We start from the raw sequence: 18,552 nt of genomic DNA, 5'->3' as shown, positions 1-18,552 counted from the left end.
ACTATTTGAAAAGTAATCTTAAAATTAACTTGCTGATTTTGACAACACCTTAACAAGAACTTTGCGTTAAATTACTTGTCATAACTCAGATCCAATCGAAAATAAATGGAATTGAAATTCATAATACATTCTGTACCCTCTAAAGAAGGTTACACAGCAGCATGTCATCCCATGTATGGACTGATAATCAGCTGATCTTAAGAATGTCAAGCACCCATTTTAAGTAACAAACACAGAATGTAATGTCACAAGTTGAAAAGCTTGGATTCAGTTCCATAAAAATACGTATGGCAGGGGAACAAAAACATTCAGAATATGAACACACCCTAAAACCTCTCAATACTTTGTGTCTAAACAAAACACATTACAGAATGTGTGATACTGACGCCTAATCAACGAAACTCATATCTGTTCATGTTCCTTACAGGCGAGGAGTGCCGAGTCATTCCTACTCGATGACTTCCTGGTTGTCATACACCCTTCTATATTTAGCCGAGATGAAAGTTCTACATATTTATGCCGCGTAGGCTACACAGTCATAACTTACATTTCAGGAAAAGTGGATTAATCCTCGCTATTTCTTAAATTAGTCTGTTTTAGGCAACAATAAAAGTCGTAAACATCAAGTTCGTATGACTCATTACGTTAGTAACCAATCACTGATCAACAAACAATCGACATACCCAATGAGAAGTTTAGGAACTTCCTTGTTGCTGCGGTCCTTCTCGCAAATTCTGGAAGCCGTGTTGGAATATTCATCCGCCGTTGAGGATATGTGAATAAATATTTTCTGTCACATAAGTTTTGACCAAAACGTTTACTATATGGGTTACAGTGTTGCTTATGAATATATTGAATGCAGAAAAAAAATACTATGTGTTTAATTAATCTTTCTTAGACAGGGAGGACTATCTTAACTGTAGCGGACGGATACAGACAGGCGCTCTACACCGCCTCCGGTATATAAACCAGTGTTCGCCCACACTGCGGTATTATTCTTCAAGGAAAGACAAGCAAGCTCGTCTAAAACAGGTTGAAGCAGACCGATTCAAAAAAGTAAGTTCTCTTTCTCTCGGTTAAAGATATTCTGTAAGTTTGAAATGCCATTTTACACACGGTGAACCTGTTTCGTTTGTAAATTTCGCTGTTTTTTCATGTTACCGCTTTGTGACGAACATTGGAACCATATAATTATTGTCGGTTTACTTCGAAGTAAATTGAATAAGATTTTTTTAACGTCTTAGACGGTTAGCCGTCGACTTTGATGAAAATGGGGCAGTAGTTGTGAGCTGCTAGTCAAAGAAATGACTCAACATTTCGAGTGTCGTCCATTAGCAGCGGGTAACTAGCCGAACAAAAGGGAGGTCAACATGATCTCAAAATGGCGCACATCTTTTTCCTTTTGTATTGGAATGATTTAGTGATATGATTGTGGACTGTGAAAGCCATTTCTGAATATTACTACTACGTTTAATATGTAGTTAAATACATATTTAAATATTTTCTTTAGTCAAGATTTTCTTGCCATCCGTTTCGGAATGTGTTTTTAAACTTGGTGGACTTGATGATTGTAGCTCTCCTCGTTTTACATGTTATGGCTAGTTGACGGTGATGCGTAATTCGCGAATGCCGACATTGTAATCGCTTAATGATTAGCGATTTACGTTGAAATGAATTGTATTTGTTTTTTAGTTAAACGCATAGTCAGTCGGTCTGTCGGTGTCGATGAAGTTAGAGCAGTAGTGGTTAGCTGTTAGTCATAGAAATGACTCAACATTTAGTGTCGCCATTAGCAGCGAGTTAACTAGCCGAACAAGAGGGAGGTCAATAGGATCTCAAAATGGCGCTGGGGCTGGAATGGCACCGTAATTATAGTACGTTTGGTTCATGGCTCATTTTTGTTTCAGAATGATTCAATGATTGTCAAGTGAACTCTATATGAGTGATACTTTTACATTTAATGTGTTATTGCTGTATCCATTTTTAATTTGGCTTGCAATGACACTTATTTGTTACTGTAGGTGTAAACATGCAGATCTTTGTCAAGACTCTCACTGGCAAGACCATTACCCTCGAGGTTGAGCCAAGCGACACTATTGAGAATGTGAAGGCTAAAATCCAGGACAAGGAAGGCATTCCCCCAGATCAGCAGAGGCTGATCTTTGCTGGCAAGCAGCTGGAAGATGGCCGTACCCTCTCTGACTACAACATCCAAAAGGAGTCAACACTCCACCTTGTCCTTCGTCTGAGGGGTGGCATGCAAATCTTTGTCAAGACCCTCACTGGCAAGACCATCACCCTGGAGGTTGAGCCCAGTGACACCATTGAAAATGTGAAGGCAAAGATCCAGGACAAGGAAGGCATTCCCCCAGATCAGCAGAGGCTGATCTTTGCTGGCAAGCAGCTAGAAGATGGCCGTACCCTCTCCGACTACAACATCCAGAAAGAATCTACTCTCCACCTTGTCCTGCGTCTGAGGGGTGGAATGCAAATCTTCGTCAAGACCCTCACCGGCAAGACCATCACCCTTGAGGTTGAGCCCAGTGACACCATTGAGAACGTGAAGGCCAAGATCCAGGACAAGGAAGGAATTCCCCCAGATCAGCAGAGGCTGATCTTTGCTGGCAAGCAGCTAGAAGATGGCCGTACCCTCTCCGACTACAACATCCAGAAAGAATCTACCCTCCATCTTGTCCTGCGTCTGAGGGGAGGCATGCAAATCTTCGTCAAGACCCTCACCGGCAAGACCATCACCCTGGAGGTTGAGCCCAGTGACACCATTGAGAACGTGAAGGCCAAGATCCAGGACAAGGAAGGAATTCCCCCAGATCAGCAGAGGCTGATCTTTGCTGGCAAGCAGCTAGAAGATGGCCGTACCCTCTCCGACTACAACATCCAGAAAGAATCTACCCTCCATCTTGTCCTGCGTCTGAGGGGAGGCATGCAAATCTTCGTCAAGACCCTCACCGGCAAGACGATCACCCTGGAGGTTGAGCCCAGTGACACCATTGAGAACGTGAAGGCCAAGATCCAGGACAAGGAAGGAATTCCCCCAGATCAGCAGAGGCTGATCTTTGCTGGCAAGCAGCTAGAAGATGGCCGCACCCTCTCAGACTACAACATCCAGAAAGAATCTACCCTCCATCTTGTCCTGCGTTTGAGGGGTGGTATGCAGATCTTCGTCAAGACCCTCACTGGTAAGACCATCACCCTGGAGGTTGAGCCCAGTGACACCATTGAGAACGTGAAGGCCAAGATCCAGGACAAGGAAGGAATTCCCCCAGATCAGCAGAGGCTGATCTTTGCTGGCAAGCAGCTAGAAGATGGCCGTACCCTCTCAGACTACAACATCCAGAAAGAATCTACCCTCCATCTTGTCCTGCGTTTGAGGGGTGGTATGCAGATCTTCGTCAAGACCCTCACTGGTAAGACCATCACCCTGGAGGTTGAGCCCAGTGACACCATTGAGAACGTGAAGGCCAAGATCCAGGACAAGGAAGGAATTCCCCCAGATCAGCAGAGGCTGATCTTTGCTGGCAAGCAGCTAGAAGATGGCCGTACCCTCTCAGACTACAACATCCAGAAAGAATCTACCCTCCATCTTGTCCTGCGTTTGAGGGGTGGTATGCAGATCTTCGTCAAGACCCTCACTGGTAAGACCATCACCCTGGAGGTTGAGCCCAGTGACACCATTGAGAACGTGAAGGCTAAGATCCAGGACAAAGAAGGAATTCCCCCAGATCAGCAGAGGCTGATCTTTGCTGGCAAGCAGCTAGAAGATGGCCGTACCCTCTCTGACTACAACATCCAGAAAGAATCTACCCTCCACCTTGTCCTGCGTCTGAGGGGTGGCCAGTAAAGTTGACAAGTTTCGAGTTTCATAATATACAAATATGACATGCATCTACATGCCATATTAATTTGGTAGTGAAGTTAGTTGACAAGTAAAGTTCACAAGTTTTCAATTGTATTTTCTTTCAGAATATTCAATGTATGACATGCATCTACATGCCATATTAAATTGTTATACACAGGAATGTGACTTTAACATGACCAAAAGTTTGAGCATCTGTTAATAAAGGGTTCAATATATCTTTCTGGTGTTGTTAATTGTGCAAATGCAATTATACATGATTTAAACAGTGTTTTTACTGTATTAACAAATGGATGGTGGAGATGAGATTAGAGTTTTAAGATGATGACCAAGTATTTCAGTAGAAGACTCGATTTCACCGGTGATAGTCACATTAAGTTACTAAATCAATACACTTATGAAATGGGGAAAGACAATCAATGAATAAAATGGGGGGGGCAATGAAACCTGAATTTTCCTTAGGACTTGAGTTCACATGTCAAGATTTTTTTTTTTTTAAAGTGACTGAGGTAGTGAAACGGCAGTGTAGGTGAACGGCAGTACCTGCATAAAGAACTGGAGAGCATCAGGACAAGGTGGGAGCAGCTTGATGTGTGTTGATGAGAATGTTTCCATCTATAAAGAGTTCAGAAAATGCAGTCAATCAATTTTCACAAATTTCCCCACTGTGGGACAATGAAGGTTTATTATCTACCCTGTCCCACCCCTGCAGGTCGTAACAATCACGCCCTGTTTAAGGTGAACAGTGTTCTTGATTGTTCCCTAAGAAAATGGGCAACATTTTTGCAAACTGCAGCACATTAATATCAGATCTTAGTACAAATAAAATAGAACAATCTACATGTTTGTCGTATAACCTGGTGTTAGCAGGCATACTTAGCAGTGTCCATACTTAATGCTGGATGGTTAGCAAATATATGACTAGCATTTTTGTCTTGTTATGGTAATTTATAACATACACTAAATGTAGTCATTTATATTAGCACCTTATTTGCCCAATATTTTTACCAAATATGATCATTTAGTGACTCAGGCAGAATTTGCACCTGGATACCATGATCATAAAACCTTGACATGATCACTGTGTTCTCCCCACTCTATGCCCTCCATGATGTCTCTTCCGTTGTTTGTTACATATTGTGTCCATTTCTATTTAATGTTACCTACATTTGAACAAATAAGAAAGACCATTTAGGAAAGATTATAGTGATCAATAAGGAAAGTACTGGTAATGTGATTTATGGATATGAAGTACAGTATTTGCCATCTAACCCAAAAATTAAATGTTATAATGCTGGTATTCGGATTATTGTATTTGTCAGCTATTTATCCTCGCAACGGCCTTCACCTCACAGCGCTGCTAGTCTGACCCCCTACTCTCAGTAGGAGAAAATAAGAATCTAAGACTAGCAGCAATGAAGCACACTATTGACAGTATCGTACAAAATTTGTATATTTATATTTTACTTCTTCTTCGTCGTCGACCTCTTCTTCGATTGTAAAATGTTTGAGTGCGATTGAAGTGTTTTTGAAAGAAAAAAAAATCTTCTAAATATAATTCTACTTCTTCTTTCGTACTATGACATGACAACGGAGAACAAGCTACACAACAGTTATTAAACAAAGGTATTCCTCCGCAAATTTATATTTTACTTTCGCATGTATTTTGCATTTGTAATTTTTTTTTGATAACGAACGGTTTAGCTAATTGAGAAGGGAACTGTATTCAATTGTGAATGAAGAATGCTCGGCGATGCTCTCCTGAGCGCGTCCACCTGTTACCCTGGCAACCGGAGGAAGCCGGAAGTGTCATTCGAGGAAACTGGGTCAGTAGTCTGAAACAATTCGGGAGTACAGTCTTCCTTTTAAAAGTAATTTTATCAGTAATAATTAAATGCTGGTATCTAGTAATAACCAATTTACATCATTCATATGTCTGAAATGTTGTGTGTGTGTGTGTGGGGGGGGAGTCAGAATATATCTGTATGAGATAACAAGCATCATAACTATCTCTATTGGAGGTCTCTCTCCAGAACAACTGGTTAATAGATTCATGTACAGTTCACCTAAATTATGGATAGTGCGTTAGTTATTAATTATATTAGCGATCATGAAGAAGACCAATAACATGAATGCTATTTTCACACATTATCAATTGAGGCATCCTTCGTCCTTCAGTGGGATACATTGGTTGAACAAAACGAGGGTGAACAAAATCTTAATGGAAGTTGTGCTGGTGCTCAAATTACAATCACGACCGTTTAGTCATCAAATACATGTTGTTTCTCTTTCCATCTTTTAAAGTGAGATTAAAGTAAATAAATAAGACAACAACCCATTTTAAGTTGGGCTCTAAGTTGCTGGTAGCATTCGTAACTAGTGCTATACTTCTATAAGGAGGATGTCCTTAACGGAGATAAATTATTGTACACCATACTGTAGATATTTTAAAAGAAGCCTTCATTTGTTATCGTAGGTGCAGATCTTCACTGGAAAGACCATCACAAAGTCACCATTGAAAACATTAATGTCAACATCCAGGACAAGGAAGAAAAGCATTCCATCTGACCCACAGAGGATGATTCTTGCTGTTTTTTGGCACATTTGTCTAACACATGAGGTTTAGTGTACAGTACTTCCCTGTTTAGATCCAGTTGGGTAGAGATTAGATGCACATACTCAAGTTTCTTTATATATTGTTCCAAGATGCAGGTTTGATGTACCTTCAGTTAAGTAAAACTCGGAACCGTTACCAAATCTGAAACATGGACTGAAATGTCAAGTCCTATCATGCAAGTCTACCATCGCCAAATAGCTTGCATTGACTTACTGATTAGAAATATTTTGTATATGACAGGCTTCATGTCTAGTTCAACTCAACCAACTCTAATTCCAGTAGCCTAGACCCAAACCCTGGCTAACTGAAAAGCTCCATTACATTACTTACAATCAGGGTTCTAGTGCAAAAATTCAGAAGTACATCTGCTTTCGAACTAGAAGTGATAAGTGAAATGTCACATGCAACCAATGGATGTCACTGTCTCACCGCTAATTCAGCCAAGCCGCAGTTGCATATCAGTTTCCTCTAATAAACCACTGTAATTTTATTCATTATGATGTTTTTTTTAATCTGACAGGGTACATTTTATAGTTTAGAACCAGTGATTTGTAGCTACCCAGGTTGGTGATTGTGGGCTTTTATTCAACATGTTTGATTTTCATCTGCACAAACTATATGAGACAAAGATTTCATAAAATTAGTCAAATAATTTACCACAAAATTTGCAGGACAAAGTTGTCAAGAAGCATGGAAATTAAAGGTTATTTAGAACAAATGTTCCCAGTGATGTAGAAATGACCAATAACTTCATAATTAGCTTAGCTTGAAGGTATTAAGAAAAAAAAATCCAAAACATAACATGTAAATTAATCACAAATACAAAATTCCTGTATTGCCATTGTGGCAGGATAGTGCTACACTCCCCACCGTGAGGGGGTAGTGTAGCCGACAATTAGCGAGTGCCGCATAAATAGACCTGGTCGGACCCTTCTCCATCCTTTTTCCGCTTCCTCTTCCTCCTTTACGGAGCTGACAGCTGGGCGTGGCAGCGTTTTGCGGTGAGCGGTTGAGTTGGAAAATAAGGTAGGCATGCTCGTTCTCCTCGATCTGTTCAGTGTATGGGCCCTGTATTTACTCCGGTTTTGCCCCGTCCGGCAGTGTGGTGTTACTGGGACCTGGGCTGTCTCCCTTGGGCCGGTGCGCATCCTGAGGGTAAGACGCTTAGTTGTCTGTCTTTTTAAATCAAGCTGCTGAAGGTCTGGTTGCGTTATGGGTTATGGATCTCTCCCAGAACCACCTCTCCTGGTCTGGGCTGCGGGCTTCCTCCTCCTGCCGCGAGTGACACCTCAATCCTGCTCTCCGGTAGGATGTTTATCTGTAATTTTTTATTTTGTAATGTCCTATGGTCGTATTTTAATTAGGTTAATTTGTTTATTTTGCAGTGCGCGGCCGTCATCGCCACTGAGAGCTCACTGCTGTTTTGGTTCTTGGTTCTTGGTTCTCTGTTCGTTGTGTTATTTTTTCCCCCCCTGCATCTGTGTGTCTGCTCCGGGGTTTGGCTCATCTGGAGGCCTCCACCACCACAATCCGGCGCTGATTCGGCCTATATCGGGCCAGACACCATTACCGGTGGTCAAGGCCGTATCATACGGCGTCCTCAACGCGAGCCAAGAGAGGGCATCCCGACCCTCTAATTGACGCTGAGCCACTACCCCTGGAGGGTGGTTTTAATTGGAGGGGCAGACTCTCCCCTTTTTTTTTTTAGTTTATTCATCTGTTATTTCTTCCGTTGAGTTATTATTGATCAGTTTGGTGGGTTATATTTGATTTATTGTGTAGTAATCTCTTTTTTCCTCTTTTGGATAATTTGTGTGTTAAACAGTTTATTTTGGGTTTATTGCTATTTGGTTATCGTGTGTGAGGGTGGCCTTGCTTTCTTTGTTTCTAATTGTGTTCTTTTCGTTGACAGGTGCTGCGGGCCCAGAGCGGCAGCGGTTCCCCTGGTGGTGGTTCCTTATTCACGTTTTTGGTTTGCTGTGTCACGGGTGCAGTGTAGTTTTTTTTTGGATCTCTCCCCTTTTTGTTACCGCTGTCGTGGTAAGCCCCAGCTCTGTTTTTGGTAATCCCTCATACTTTTATAATCATATTTGTAGTATTCTTTCCGTCTGTCCTCATTTTAAAATAAATGTTTAATAAAGTCATTTTTTTTATAATTGGAAATCACACTCAGGTCCTGTGGAGTATTCTTGAACCGTGTGCCTTGAATCAATCCAAAACCTGCACATCCATAAGTTTTGTCCATATCCTGGGGTGAAAGCCCCCAGGTGGCGTTGTCGGTAACGGCTTCAAGCCGCTCGCCTTGCCACACCATAATTTTCTTTCTGACCAAATGGATTTACAGAATCTGCCCATCTTTTCCCAACACTTCTGCTGGACACTGTCTACAGCCCACACACATTCCCTTCAATGGTACACAATTACAATAAACAGATTTTATTAGTGGGGTTTATTAGAGATTCCACATTTGCGTTAAAAAAAATATGAATGATGATTGTAAACTCAAAATGACTTCAAAAGCACACAAGAATAGTCTATGATGAAGTCTCTAAATGAATGCCAGTGGAATTTCATTTACTCTGAATCAAACGCTAATAACATCATCCAGATGTATCGGGGTGGTCTTTCAGGACAGACACTGGATTATTTGCAGCCCCTCTGTTTGTGTGGGTTTGCCCAGCAGTCATATATGAGCTGGAGCTGCAGACCTGCTGTGTCAGTCGATGAGACGCTGCAGGAGGAGGAATGGCAGGCTGGGGGGGGTTCTTCTTCTCTCTCCTAAACTACAAGACGGAGAAATATGTCATAGCGGAAAACAGGAAAATAGGAATTTTATTTCGACTCTATCAGCTGGCAGTGCTGGGATATATAATTGGGTGAGTTGCAACTGCGATCTATCCCATTTTCCAGCGTGGAATCAAGCTGGCAGAACTTTTTAGAAAGTGATTCACGGTTAAAAATAGTTGAGCTTGTCAACGTGTTGACTGCGTTACTATTGTTGATATGATGCAGAGCTTTTCCCGTTTTAAAACGCGCTTGTGTCCCGGAGGAGCCTCAGACTGGGTTTGAGTGGGTCGAGGCTCACCTGTCCCACTGTGATGTGGGCTGATGTATGGTGAGAGAACTGAAACCAGCAGCAGGTGACTGGGACAGTATGGACAGGGTACAGTATCTGGTTTGACCTTTGTAAATGTTTGAGAAAGTTATTTCGAACTGTAAGATGATCCATTTGGTGGCTTTACCGCAGTTAGTGCATGAAGACACGGTCATCAATAAGGCCAGTAACACCATGTCCGTCTCCCATTCAAAAAAAAAATGCGTAAGAAGAGATATTTATGAATAACATGAAACCACATGGTCAGAATATTGGAAATCGCTTCATAAATCTTAATTGGGCAGATAAGTTTAAGTTTATTCTGCCAAGTTTAAGTTTAGAGCTATAACTACAGAAAAAAAGGTTCTAATACAATCATTTTCAAACTCAAGCTGTAACAGTATGGAATCATACCGTCCATAAAATGTATTTCCTCTATCTTAATCAGTTTTTGTGGAAAAAATTGATTAAGATAGATTAAGACACTGCCTCCTGTCGCCAATAGGTGGCGCTATAACTGTAATACCGCGTTATGATTGGCATCTTCAGGCCGAAGTTGACCTTGAGAAGTGGAGTCAGAACAGCGTCCTATTTCCTGGTCAAACAAACAAACAAACAAACAAACAAACAAACATGAGAAAACTTTTCATTATATTGTATTTAATTTTTAAGGTATTCAGATCATTCTGACCAGATCTCAAGTTGTTCGGGTCAAACCTGTTGAAGGAGTTTGTTAAAAAGCCCAAAAAAAACCCTTCAGGCTAAGAAGATGACTTCCTGTTGACTTTAAAGATTAAAGATAAAATTATGAGGGGTGGTAGGGACATAATTCAGAATGTACCATTCACACACACATATGAAACAAAACACATTAACGTACACAACTAAAATACTGTCACACACACACAACTGAAATATCATGCCCCTGACAGCCCCTCATAGCAGCGGGCAGCTCCTTCATGGTGCACCCCCGATGAGCAACTGGTGAAGGGGACGGTTCCTTTCTCAGGGGCACCTCAGCAGTACTCAGGAGGTGAACTGTCGGGGTGTGTCAGTTCACACCCCGACATTTATTGCCTGACATGGATCTCGAGCCGGCCAGCCTCCGTTGCCCAAGACTTGGTGTCCAAAAGAGTCCAAGAAAGACTTTAGCAAGGCTTTTTTGTAGATGTTAACATCATACATTTGCATCAGTTTCTTAAATGTAAGGTTAAACCGTGTGTATATTTTTACACACAGTTCTGACACCCATAACTCTTTATGTATGTTAATGTATGTTAAATCTGATGAGTTAACAAATATACAATTTCCTGACTTCAACAGGCAGTGGCAGTGAATAAATATTTGTATTTTATGAATATGTGTAATATCGTGTTTCTATGTATATTTGTTCTGTATTTAACCTATTTCCACTGCCTGTTGCAGTTAGGAAATTAAATATTTAATTAAATATTAAATATTTAATCATCAAATATTTAATTTCCTAACTGCAACAGGCAGTGGCAGGGAATAAATATTTATATTTTATAATAACGCATGATATTCTGTTTCTATATCTATTGTATCCTGTATATATCCTATATCCTAATATAGGATATATGCTGATTTTAATATTTCAAATTTGAGACTTGGAGACTCCATAGTAGCATTTGTGCTTTTCATCGCTACATAGTTCTTTCATTCCCAGGAGCATAAAGGTGTGCAAAATAACTCTCAGATAGTTCGGTATTGTCCCTGCGGAGCTGCGTTATGATGTGGTCAAGGATATATTTACATATCACCGTGATTCCTTTCATCTGACACGTGGAAGTGAACACGTTTAATGACAGTTATAATGTGAAAGCTGTCAACCCTCAGCACACCCTCACAAAGACTCTGCTCAACAAGGGCTCACAGATTCCATAGTGGAGCATCGCACCCACGTTGATATAAAAGGCACAAACTAATGATGCTGTGATGTGTTCAACTTATTCATAGTGAGGCTTTGATGAAGTCTGACAGCTGAATGGATGTTTCAGGTGGGTGTTTGTGGCAAAGAAAGGATACCAGGAGAGAGAAGAGGCCATCCAGACATCGGTCATCACCAAGCTCAAAGGTGTGACACTGACCAACAGCTCAGAGAGTGGGCTTCACATCTGGAATGCTGAGGATTATGTCATACCTCCAAATGTAAGTCTACCTGCATACTGTACCTGACTGCCCAATGTGAATTCATCATGCAAAAAGGGCTGGAAAAAGTTCCTCCTCTGCGGTGGTCTCCTATCCGATTAATAAAACCCATGAAGTTTGGGATGGAAAGGAAAATTCTGATGGAAATTCCTTAGATTTTTCAGAAGTATTTTAATACAGTGGATTTTAATACATGAACGTTTCGATCCTGGAGTCAAAAAATCTGTGTTGTTCCGGTTTTGAATTGACCTATAAGTCTTTTGCAAAGATTTGAACTCCTCTCTTTGCTACGTCACTCGTTGCCTACCCCAAAGATTAGTCCTAGGACCATAAATTTGTGTATTTCTAATTATAGAAATAATAAGAAAGATGAGATATTATTTTTGTACCTCTACGAATGGATTATATGAAGACAAGTGTAACAGCTAGCATTAAATCTCATTTGTCTGTCTGTTTGTTGATTTCGGAGCAGAGTGCTGATGCCTGAACGCTCCCCAATTATTGCCAATTACATTCCTGTCAGAAGGAATTTATCATTAGCCTACGCCTCTATCTCAAGAGATTTAACGCCATTGAACGTCTTGAAAGTGTAATTTGTTTAACATTTAGCTAATCGATTTTGTCTGTCTGGATCTAATTTTATTTTGTAGGGTGAGCAGGTGTTCTTCATCGTAACAAATTACATTGAAACTCCCAATCAGAGGCTGGGTTTATGTGCTGAGGTGAGTGCAAGATGACAAATACTTTTCTCATCCTGTAGCTTAAATTCCTGGTGTTAAACTACAACAATCACATAAGAATACATTTTCATATCCAGATGTTTTCGTTTGATCTTGCAGAGTTTCAAGGTGCCAAATGGACGATGTCAAAGTGATGATGATTGTGTGGAGGGGGAGAGTGTAATAGCTGGTCATGGTGAGGGTCATTCGTTGCACTCGTGTAAATTTTTCTTAAATGAAAGTCCATAAATAATTTAATTCATGCTCTGACGACCCTTTGCTCCCTCCGTTAGGAATCAAGACTGGTGTGTGTTTAAACAGCACTGGGACCTGTGAGATTCATGCCTGGTGTCCTGTTGAATACAACCAGAGACCCACGTGAGATCCTTTCCTCTCCACAAAAACCATTGGAGACTCTCCAATCTGTGCTGCTCCTCAAACACTTACCCTGATCCCTCACTCTGACTCAGATATTTCACAGGCTCTATTTATTACCAATACACCCCGTTTGCCCCTGCTTGTTTTATTTTACCCTCACACATCCACCCGTCTCCTCTGTTCCCCAGACAGCCCTTGCTGAGTGAAGCCGAAAACTTCACCATCTACATCAAGAATTTCATCAGGTTTCCAAAGTTTGAATTCTCCAAGTGAGTGGCCGTTAAGTGGAGTTGATTTCTGAAGTGCTTACGCTTTAAAGCCATCATGACACAGATCACAGAGTGAGCAAAGGGATATATGTGTTCCAGTGGCTGCTTGAAATAACTTTAGGGTGCAGAGAGCTTTCTATTTATACCAGTCTGTGCATTGCGCGCAGTGAGACAGCGAGTCTGTCATCTGAGATGTCCTTGACAGCAGGCCGTGCCCCGGACAGGTGTCAGATCAGATGGGGCTAGCCCACAGAGCCGTCCTGCTGCCTTCTCTGCTGTTGTCTGTCCAAGACCAGCAGGAAAGTGATGCCGATAACCATGGCTAATTAATCCATCAGGATCTTATTCTCATTACACAGCCATCTCTCCCATGACCCCATACACTTCTTGATTTTCATACACTTAATGAAGACTGGCTCATAATACAATTCTCTCTCGATGGATATTACACCAAATGTCTGGCAACTTTGTGCTCCTACAGAGTGACACATGGAGTTACACTTTCCTTTGAGCCAGAGGATGTATTACTGTTGGTTGACTGATATACACACTGTTGCCAAGTGCCAGCTCATGGAGGATTGTTGGGTATCTGTGGAATAAAGTGTTGCTTGGACCTGTTGTTCTTGAATAGAGGTAGAGGTATAACTTTTCTTGTGATTTAACACTGTACAACTAAAACTTGACTGTTGTTGGTGACGTGGGGACACAATTGAAAGCCTTTTACTCAGATTGAGTCACTGTTACATGTTTAGAAGTTCAGAATATTTGCCACATCGTAGCCTCAGTCTGAATTTGTGGTCAGTATTCACTATGATAACAAATAAAGGATGGAATAAGCAAGAAAAAATTGCGTCCAAAATAAAGCTCAAAAGGTCAAAGCCACAATGTCAGAAGTTGACAGATATGTGTGACTCTTAGTTGGCAGAGCCAGTTGTCTGCAACCTGTTTCGGTCTATCTGGGGGATTATAATCCTGTTATTTACAGGATTAGTGACACTTTGCATGATATACTCAATGATGCATGTTGATGATACTGAAAGTAAGACTTGTGTGTCTGCTGCAGGTCCAACGTCCTTGACACATCTGACGACAACTACCTGAAAAGATGCTCCTATGACAAAGAGAGTGATCTGTACTGCCCAATTTTTCGCCTCGGGGATCTTGTCAGGTGGACTGGGAACGACTTCCAGGAAATGGCTGTTAAGGTACAAAGTGGGTGATTTCAGTTGCTTACAGTCATTTGCTGATGACTGTAAGCAACTGAAATCATTGGTGTTATGATTCAAATGAAATCCATTTGTTCCGGTTTGTGATTCTGCTTCCACAAATAGTCAAACTCAAAAAGCAAAGCTTGATGTAATCACACACCTGTTCTGTGAAGTTATGCACGGCAGTTGTGTTGAGGATATTGACAACACAAGCAATGGCTGATGGCTGATTGCTTGATATTATGGGAATGGGAATCTGTGTGGGACTGGAAGAGGATAAACTGGCTTCTTCTGTAATGTCCCCAGTTTAGCTTCTGCAGGAAACATTTGATACTCCTGTCCTCTTCCCTTTCGCATCCACCAAAAGAAACATGCCATGAGCTCAAAGCCATTTGATTGACTTTATGGTAAGATCAGATTTCTAACAGGAGAAGGCTGTCTTTTGATCCAATAGTAAGTAAACAGTACATGCTGATGTCAAAAATAACATTGAGAATTAAAACTAGCTGACAAAATTTAATATTTTGAATATTGAATGTTTCACCAGTGTTTTTACTCTTAGCTGTCACATATTTTAATGTGTGACAGCTATCGCCATGACAGCTATCGCTATGACAGCTATCGACATGGCGCTTCTGGATTGAAGTTTGGCTCTGGAACAAAGGTTTTTTCAATCTCGGTGGATCCATTTTTGTTTAAAATACTTGTTTTGGTGGAAATGCAGGTTTGGCCTTCAATGCCTCATTTTATTTTCTATGGCAAATGTTATTGTCACCGTCCCATCCCCATGCTACCCTGGCTCTGGGTGATGACTCATCTTTTGGTGGAAACCCAAGTTCCAAGCATGCACATCTCTTTGCTGGTCTGGGTCAAGTATGGAAGGGGTCATGCTGAAGCCTTCCCACCATTGCTGCAATATGAAACTCTAAATTCCAAGCGATGGAAGGTGGTCACCCATCCTTCTTCAACCAGGGCCTTTGTTCCCAAGGTAGACTCCAGTGAGTCTCCAGCTGGGTTACCATCCATCTTCAGAGGCCTTGAGCTGGTTTAACCCTCTTTTTCCATTGCTGCCAGGTCTGACTGGCTACCAGCAGCTATAAGCTACTTATAGCTGCTATAAGTTACTTACTCAGATTCTTCGTCTAGTTTACTGTTGTTCCTTCAGATTTCTCTGCTGCAGCTGCGTTTTGCGCTTTGCATCCAACTCAGACTCACAGCTGATTCGCCAGCTAACGTGAACTTAAATGTCAACAGTCTGAGTCTTTAAAGACTTTTTTCAACCTTTTTTCAACTCTTTAAGAAATTCAGAGATAAGAACATCAACAATCTTCACTTTGCTGATTTGCTAAATGGAAATGACGCCACCTGGTGTGTAGAATTAAGTCATCCTTTGATGGGAAATATCACTGTTATTTGAAATGCCAAGTAAGTATTTTATATTAAAATAAACTAAGATTAAGATAAATATCATTCAAACTATGCAGATTACCTTCACCATACTTAAGTTAATCCAAATTTAACAATGGAGGACACAAAACAAGAACATAACGTTACTGATGGATGGAACTGTGTGCTGTGAAGTAGGCTACTTGTTGGGTCATACACTATAGTTACAACACATATTTCTCAATGAAGCTAGACACAACTTGAACATCCATACTGGATTGTGTGGATGTTCAAAGCCTTCATAAACATGATTTAGCTTGTAGAATTTAAAGTACACAAATATGTGTCATTATAACAAATACAGTATGTGGCAGTGTAACTGCTGCACTAATATTAACAGAACGTCTTTACCCATCAGGGAGGGTCTGTAGGAATTCTCATCGAGTGGAACTGTAATCTGGACCAAGACTCGTCGTATTGTAATCCAGAGTATAGCTTTACTCGTCTGGACATGAATTTGAACAACTCGATCACATCAGGATACAACTTCAGGTACACCCCCTCTGCAGTCCACTGCCTCCACCCTGCTCTCTTTGTCTAACCTGATTTATTTCATTCTATTCCACCTTAAATCTGTTGAATTTGCTCCTACAGATACACGAGGTATTACAAGGATCAAAATGGTGTAAAATTTCGCACTTTGTACAAAGTATATGGGATTCGTTTTGATATAATGATCAACGGACAGGTACAGCAGTGATGTGTTTGAGCAGTTTTTTCCTGAATGAAGTACAATACTCCAGTAATTGACTTATACTTAATGTTTCTTATTGCTTTTCAGGCTGGAAAATTCAATATTGTCCCTACTATAATTGCCATCGGGTCAGGCCTTGCCTTGCTGGGCGCTGTGAGTGATTTATTAAAATATTAGGGATGTTGTTACTGAGATGAATAAAGAAACATCACATATTGATGCCACTACAGGGTGACGGATGATTGCCAGTAACAAAATTGCAGCGCTCTGCACTATTCAAACATCCAGTTGATGTTACATTCTTTCTTTTAGGGGGCCTTTGCATGTGACATGATACTGCTGTACATGATGAACACAAGCTCTTTCTACAGAGAGAAAAAGTTTGAAATCATCAGCTCCAAGTATGACTCACTGCTCACAGCTGTAAAATCAATCTTTATTATTATTAACTTTTCATCATTTATTGACATGTGTCTCTCACACTGTACATAACAGCGGAGACCCAAACAAAGTAAAGGATGGGAAACAAGGACACAGGGAAAGGAGATCCAGGAAACCAGCCACAGAGAAAGAGGCCGCCAACTCCTCCACGAAGGCAGAGGGTACTGAACCTATGATGGGATCTCCTCCCACTGCAGACAGCCAGCTTCCTATGGACAGCCGGGTTCCGACCATTCCACGCAACACAGGACAGCGATACTCCTCCATTCTCCCTTCCCATCGTGCAGAGCCCAGGAATCACATCACGTTCTCTTCGCAAAATTGAGTTTGCAGGAAGAACAAAATAAATGACCGGTTAGGCTACAAAAGGTGGATTGATGTTCGCCTCTCACCTACTGGCACAACTGCTGGCATAGCACAAGACCGAAGCTTGCCCTGGTTGAAGATGTGTTGGTCCAAAGAATTCTTCCACATTTCGCAAGTGGGCCAGGACTCATTATAGAAATAGACAGTAAGGTGGTCAGGATCCATAGTGGGGATATGTTGGGTAACAATAAATAATTATATGTAAGAGTACTGTAATATTGTTTTAGACTGGCAGAACACAAAAATCTTCATGTAAGACTTAAATGGGTTTCCAACAGCTTTACAGTTTAGTTTCATTTGGGTGTTTTGGTTTTTGATCAGACAAAATAAACATTTCAGGGCCAGAGATTTTATTTTTGTCTACATGATGAAAATCACAGGGAAAAATGAGACTAGAATCTACACATGAGTTATGAGAACTGTGAGTATGAATTAGATAAACATTGCAGATGCATTTCTGAAATGCAAAGCTATTTCTTGTTAATCCACATGCACAACATACTTTCTATATTTAAAGTTGTTTCAGAAGCGTGGATTCAACTCAGATGAAAATGTGTGAACTGTCTTAATGCATTTCATTTGGATGCATCATGTACCTGTTTTGACACACATTTGAGTGATCTGTGAAAGTGTTGTAGGGTGAGTCAGCTGTCCATGAACATTACAATAAACTTATTCACATTTGAATGTATTTATGAAGCTGTAAGAAACAGCTGTGATGTGCTACTGGTAAATGAATGGTGCAAGATGTTTATGTGCAGTCCCTCCACTCTCCTGTTTGTTCTTCCTCTTCCTTTGTATTGATAATTGTTTGAAACTGATTATCATGTTGATTCTGTGATGTCACATGGCACTGCCTCATAGATGAGTTGATTATACAATGGTGGTGCGGAGGTATTTATTTCAATCAGATATCAGACTTCTTATCTAACCATAGTCGTGTACATGAAATGGAATACAAAATGCGTACAATTTGAGTAAATGAAATCTATTTTGATCTGTTACACAAACTAGGCTCTCATAGTATGTCGAGAACAACTGTTCTCGACAAATGAAACCAAGCATTGAACAGCAGCTATGGATAAAAGAAAAGTCACTGATGGGTGATGTGTAGAATTTCATTCTATAGACTACAATTATTGACACATCCTCTGTCTAATCAACAGCATATAATGGAAACATTTAGTCTTTCACAAATTGCTCATCTAAAAAACAGCAGGACAGACAATATAATTAGTTTATGTAGGTGGGATTACTTCAGGGTTAAATTTTGTACA

The 18,552-nt window shown here is 40.7% G+C and overlaps 2 protein-coding genes across 2 annotated transcripts; both read left to right on the top strand.

Moving 5' to 3' along the window:
• Window positions 1-900: 900 nt before the first annotated feature.
• On the top strand, window positions 901-4,092 carry ubb (ubiquitin B). Its single transcript, XM_068330864.1, has 2 exons — window positions 901-1,056; window positions 2,022-4,092. Exon 2 carries the CDS (start codon window positions 2,030-2,032, stop codon window positions 3,857-3,859), a length of 1,830 nt encoding a protein of 609 aa, XP_068186965.1. The 5' UTR covers window positions 901-1,056; window positions 2,022-2,029; the 3' UTR covers window positions 3,860-4,092.
• A 5,132-nt stretch (window positions 4,093-9,224) lies between these two features.
• On the top strand, window positions 9,225-18,552 carry p2rx5 (purinergic receptor P2X, ligand-gated ion channel, 5). The gene is made up of 12 exons (XM_068330957.1): window positions 9,225-9,367; window positions 11,604-11,754; window positions 12,405-12,476; window positions 12,594-12,669; window positions 12,767-12,851; window positions 13,040-13,120; window positions 14,184-14,325; window positions 16,133-16,266; window positions 16,369-16,462; window positions 16,556-16,621; window positions 16,781-16,869; window positions 16,964-18,552. The coding sequence occupies exons 1-12, from the start codon at window positions 9,237-9,239 to the stop codon at window positions 17,232-17,234; spliced, it is 1,392 nt and encodes a 463-aa protein (XP_068187058.1). The 5' UTR covers window positions 9,225-9,236; the 3' UTR covers window positions 17,235-18,552.

Source organism: Antennarius striatus, chromosome 13 (assembly GCF_040054535.1).
Source record: "Antennarius striatus isolate MH-2024 chromosome 13, ASM4005453v1, whole genome shotgun sequence".
NCBI classification, from domain to species: domain Eukaryota; kingdom Metazoa; phylum Chordata; class Actinopteri; order Lophiiformes; family Antennariidae; genus Antennarius; species Antennarius striatus.
Note: the sequence above shows the minus strand (reverse complement) of the source record. Positions and strands in the feature narration are given on the sequence as shown.

Coding starts and splice junctions, on each gene's coding strand:
- ubb (XM_068330864.1), top strand. CDS start 2,030: ATGCAGATCTTTGTCAAGACTCTCACTGGCAAGACCATTACCCTCGAG.
- p2rx5 (XM_068330957.1), top strand. CDS start 9,237: ATGGCAGGCTGGGGGGGGTTCTTCTTCTCTCTCCTAAACTACAAGACG. Junction 12,670..12,766: donor GAGTGTAATAGCTGGTCATG/GTGAGGGTCATT, acceptor TCCCTCCGTTAG/GAATCAAGACTGGTGTGTGT. Junction 16,267..16,368: donor ACATCAGGATACAACTTCAG/GTACACCCCCTC, acceptor TTGCTCCTACAG/ATACACGAGGTATTACAAGG.